A 5,606-nucleotide genomic window follows, 5' to 3' on the forward strand; every position below is an offset into this window, starting at 1 on the left:
AAAGAGTGGAAACCCCATCTTATAATATGTCTTATTACCAAATTATTGTATTAGTGATGAATATTTTAGAGGAATAATATGTCTTATTACCAAATTATTGTATTAGTGATTTCGTCAAGAGTTTAATCTATATTTTGATTTTTTTAAGGTGGTTTGTTTTCATATTAATAGATGGGTTGTATGAGGAAGAGCTTAATCTAATTGATCTCTTTGGATGGTTTCATTTTAAATCATATTAATAGATGAATTCTATGGGAAAAGCCAATCTAAAATGAACCATCTAAAGAAATCAAAACTTAGAACGTGCTATATAAACATGATTGTATGTTTTATCAAAACTTAGAACGTGCTGTATAAACATGATTGTATGTATTGTTTAAACCTGTATCTATTATTCAGATCATCAATACCAAGGATGCCGACTAATTTTAAGCTGTATGTCTGTTCAGGTTATATTGGCTGGGCACAGTGCTGGTGGCTTAAATTTGAGTTTTACCATGGAGCGTTTCCCACATAAAATTGCAGCAGCTGTATTTGTTACTGCCTTCATGCCCCTTAGCGGAACAACTCTCTCTGATATTATCGCTGAGGTTTAATGAATTCTTTCTCTTTCAACTAATTCATGCACTACCAACAGTCTTCAGTTACTATACCATTTCTCTGAAAGCATATAATTTGACAGATCTTATCCTTTATTGGAGACTTTGGAGACTCCACATTTTACTATGCAAACGGGAAAGGGAATCCGGCAACATCATTCAAGTTGGGCACCCAGTTTACGCGACAATCTTTATTACAGAACAGTCCTCCTTGGGTAAATCACTTGAGAAGAGAAACTCTTCGGTAGTGTATTGGGTAATTTTGGAATTTCAATTGATTGATTGATTAACATGGCTCTGAATGCAGGATCTGACGTTGTGGGAATCGCTGGTGAAAAAATTTCCTCTATGGTATGAACCTCTTTTGTATACAGCTAAAAACTATGGAAGTGTTAGGAGAATATACGTTGTGTCAAAGGAGGATAAGCTTCTTGTGGAGGCGTTCCAGAGAAAAACGATTGTAGAGAATCCTCCACAAATGGTGTACGAAATTGAAGGATCTGATCACGCCGTATTCTTCTCCAAGCCTCTTCAACTGACTGAGGTGCTCATAAAAATTGCTAATATGTGTGTGTGAAAGTGAAGCATCATATTCTAATGTGATGTTGATGGAATTTAGTAAAGTTTGTACTATCTAGCATTCTAGGAATGTAGTTTGTCACGAACACGTAATGGTTCTTGTGGAGTCCCTAGTCTAAAATAATTAATAAGAAGTTGTAATGGTTCTTCATAGTGCGGAGGTGAAATTTCCATATCCATGTCATCTTCATTTTATATTGCTATATTATAAAATGTCAAAAAGTTTTACAGCTAAATCAACTTGAAAACATAAATCTATTATAATTATTTTTATTATTCCTTTTCTAAAACATTAAAAGAAAAATGATGATAGTGAGAGAGAATTTAAGCCTAAATTTGTCAGAATACTAGTATTTGATTCATAAAGTATATAATACAGTTGAACAACCACTAGTAGTAAGACTACTTGACAAATAATTGCCTATCCAAAATGATGTAATCTTAAAATGGACTTAACATTCAAATATTTGAATATAATTTAATTGTTATATAATATTTGGCATACAAATTAGATGTTAAATTTCATAAATAGAGGACCAACATTTAAGATAACCATTGTTTCATCTAATTCTTATAATTGAATTATAGATACATATAATTTAGTGTTAATGGTTCTTTTGACACAAATCACTCAAGTAAAATCAACAACACTCTTCTTCACCTAAAAAAAATTGATCAACTTTGAAGTCCTTTTGTGCTAATTATTTAAATGTTGGAGTAGCTAGGTGGTCTATGTGATTTGTTTGACAAGGATCCTATGCTGATATAATGCCAAGTTAGTAATTCTTACATTCAAAGTTAATTATATCAAATTAATAGACAAATCTTTAAAGATCTTTGAATGAAATACTTGAAATCTAATTAAAATCTACTAAATTTTTAAAATAAAATATCAAATAACATTAATTTTTAATGGATTAAATAGTAAAACTCAATAGGTAATTATTCTCTTAGATTTAGCTTTGATTGTAAAGGGTCTAATGAAATTCAAATGACATAACATTCAATACTTAAGTCAGTCACAAATATCATACACATTCTGAAGGAATTTTAAAGTAATTTATGTGAGCTAGATGAATAAAACCACCATATTACATGCATAGTTTTCATAGTTTAACCCTACTTTTCAACACACAAATAATATTGCATCAAGTTATTTTATTTAAAGAGCATAAATATTGTATGCTCAGACTGTGGTACCTGCAAAAGAGACACAAACAACACAAATACACCAATGAGACATTGCATTAGAGATTAAAATCAATCAAACATATTGGTTAATCAAAAACTCTCAAAATCGTCTCATTATCCTCTATCTCCAAGGATATTCAAGATTCAAGGTGGCCCTCACTTGGAAGAGAACTTGATCTTTAAGATGACAACCTAAAGGAAGAGATTTAAATGATATGATCTAGGATCAAAATGAATGCAACTAAGATCCTAGCTAGATGATCAAATGATATGAAGAGATGAAATGCAAGATGGAATGGAAGATATGAAACTAAGATTGATTCCAAATTGAAAGCTTATGGTGTGCAAATTAGACTAACATGGATATTGCTATGAAATTGATATACAATGTTATTAACTAAGCTAGCATGACAATGGGGTTAGCATGATATTATCAACATAATGAAAGATAAAATAACATGCAACTAAGATTATTTAAGTCCTTGAAGATGAAAACTTGAGCTCCTTGATAGCCTGCAAAATGACTATAAGTTTGATGCACAAGCTGATGGATTAATTGATTGAAGAAATGAGCTCTATTTATAGAGAAAATAGAGAAATGGATAGTCAAGATTGAGCAATCTCAACAAGGGCTAGGGTTGAAAGTTATCAGTCCATGAGGGGGATTCAATCCAATACCAAGTTGACAAATGTCACCTTGAGATGGCTTGAGAAGATGCTAAGAAAGCATTAGGGGTAACCTCAAGAGATGACATCATTGGATAATGTCATTATCCAAGGGAACATGTTATTTTCCAAGAGGTAAAATCTTGTGCAAAATTGAGGGATGGCCAAAGGGACAACCATCATGAGCAGGGATGATGTCTGGGTAAGTGCACAAAGATGATTGTCAAAAAGGGGGTATAAGTGCACACTTTTTTTCTGAAATCAGGTGAACCTGAACTTAGACGCAAAATTTGAAAGTCATCCACTCAAGATATGAAGATAATCAAAGAACAAATATTGTAGTACTCTGAATCGAGTTTCCAAAGTACTAGACTTTTTCAAAATTGGATAAGATTAAGGGGTTCAAATCCTTCGCACACGAAAAAGTGACCCTGTTTTTTTTGAAAAACCTAACATAGTGTCTGATGTGTGCATCAAAAAAGTCAAAGTTAGATTTAGTATTTTGAGAAATCCTTTGGCAGAAAGATAATTAAGAGTGAGCACTAGAAGATGTTTATTTTTGTGTAATTTTTTGTTGAGTATTTTGTTTTTTATGATTTTCCCAATCGAGCACATCCTGAAAAATGGGGTAATTGTTCGTGCACGAAGCATAAGTTGCACTAAAAAAATAAAAAAATACAATTTTTTTTTTGTAAATTGTAAAGAATCAAGTGCACTACAATAATATATAAAGTTTTTAAAATTTGGATACGTATATCAAAAGTTATTCAAAAAATGGTGCACCTATGTCTATGAAAACTATGGAGACACTAGTAAAAGAAATTCATTAATAATATGTTATTGTTGTTCAAATTGAAAACAAATTATATGGTTAGAAAGCTCAGAAGATAGGTGAAAATATGTTGGCAATTTTAGAAATACCCACTTTATGAAGTGTAAACCTGATGATGACAAAGTTGGTAAACCAAGTTGATAAAATAAAACACGTCAAAAATGAGAGAAATGGAGAGAAATCAAACTTCCAATCCGTAGCTTTGTCATCCAGGCCTATTTCCAAGCCTAAACAGTCAAAGGCGTGTATGGGGTATTTATGGTTTAAAAAGCACGTACAGGGCATGTATAGTGTAAGCAGCGCATATGCACTATTGTATAATACGATATTCTATGTATAATATGTTTATATACATATAATATATGTAATATATAATATGTGTATAATATGACATTGTATATATAATATGTTTATATACATATAATATATTAAACATATATATACACATGTAAGTGTATCATCTCTCCCTCAAATGCATACAAGGTCTCTCTCTCTCTCTCTCTCTCTCTCTCTCCCTTCCTCCATACCCCATCCCTCTTTCTCTTCTTCTCTCCCTCCATACCCCACTGCAACTATGTTTGCACTTCTATAGAAGTAAGTGAATTTATTTCTTATCTGCAACTTCCTCTTTGATTTTTATCATGCATCCTCTCCTAAAAAAATTGACTGATGGATTTTTGTGTGTATATTGAATAAGAGGAATAGGGTTTAAAATTGAACCATAGGTGTATTACTGTGACAAACAAGGAAACTTATAGAAATATTCTTCTCGAATGTGTTTTTAATGAGCAGAGCAGATGTGGAAAATAGTGTCAACAAAGCAACATGATGAGTCAGAGTACCTGCAATATGTTTTTTAAAAGAAAACAATAGGTAGGAAGAGAAAGAGGGAGAGTAACACAGATGATGTCCTATAGAATGATAGTGGTGGGTATGCGAGAGTTCCCATGTTGTTACACAATCCCTGTCACCTAAAGAAATTAAAGTTTGTTTTATGCATGGCAGTGGTAGTATTTGATGATCATCACTTGTCAAACAACTTGGAACAGTGCATACCCATGAAAGAAATCAAGTGTGTAATTCCTATAGTCACAATAGATCTTAGTCTTATAACCTTGCAAATTTAAAAGCATCATATGTTTTAGAACTTAGGTAGTACTCTTAGGATTAGGTCAAGCTCTTACACTTGCTTTTTAGTGAAGCCTCATTGTTTGTTCGCTTGGAGTCTCATTGTGTGATGTTCTATTCATAACTTTAAATTTAATATATCATTTTATTAGTCCACCATATGACCCCTTAGGTGTCATTAGATGCCATATTATTTCCTAAGAGGCCATACGGTATCCTGTGACCCCTTAAGACCCTTCCTCTTTCCCTCCCCCCAACTCTCCCCCTCTCCCTCTCTCTCTCTCCCTCCCCCTCCCTCTACCTCTCTCCCTCTATCTCCCTCTCTCTCTCTCTCTCTCTCTGCATCTCCCTTCCTCTATACCCCTTCTTCTCTCCCACCCCCCCTCTTCTATCTCCCTCTCCCTCCCTCTACCTCTCTCCCTCTCTCTACCTTCCCTCCCTGTTTCTCTCTCTCCCTCTCTCTACCTGTAATATCTTTTCCAGAAGAAAACAACAGGTAGGAAGAGAAAGAGGGAGAGTAACACAAATGATGTCCTGTAGAATGATAGTGGTGGATATGTGAGAGTTCCCATGTTGTTACACAACACCTATCACCTAAAGAAATTAGAGGT

At 33.4% G+C, this 5,606-nt stretch overlaps 1 protein-coding gene across 1 annotated transcript; it reads left to right on the plus strand.

Annotated features, from left to right (window-relative positions):
* Positions 1-478: 478 nt before the first annotated feature.
* LOC131053687 (putative methylesterase 13, chloroplastic) lies at positions 479-1,178 on the plus strand. The gene is made up of 3 exons (XM_059216411.1): positions 479-590; positions 683-814; positions 907-1,178. Exons 1-3 carry the CDS (start codon positions 498-500, stop codon positions 1,174-1,176), a joined length of 495 nt encoding a protein of 164 aa, XP_059072394.1. The 5' UTR covers positions 479-497; the 3' UTR covers positions 1,177-1,178.
* The last annotated feature ends 4,428 nt before the right edge of the window (positions 1,179-5,606 follow it).

This window comes from Cryptomeria japonica, unplaced genomic scaffold (genome assembly GCF_030272615.1).
Source record: "Cryptomeria japonica unplaced genomic scaffold, Sugi_1.0 HiC_scaffold_2459, whole genome shotgun sequence".
Lineage (NCBI taxonomy): Eukaryota > Viridiplantae > Streptophyta > Pinopsida > Cupressales > Cupressaceae > Cryptomeria > Cryptomeria japonica.

Bases quoted from the DNA above. Each gene is read 5' to 3' on its own strand.
- LOC131053687 (XM_059216411.1), top strand. From the start codon at position 498: ATGGAGCGTTTCCCACATAAAATTGCAGCAGCTGTATTTGTTACTGCC. The intron at 591-682 runs GTTTAATGAATT...ATAATTTGACAG, and splicing joins TCTCTGATATTATCGCTGAG to ATCTTATCCTTTATTGGAGA. The intron at 815-906 runs GTAAATCACTTG...CTCTGAATGCAG, and splicing joins TACAGAACAGTCCTCCTTGG to GATCTGACGTTGTGGGAATC.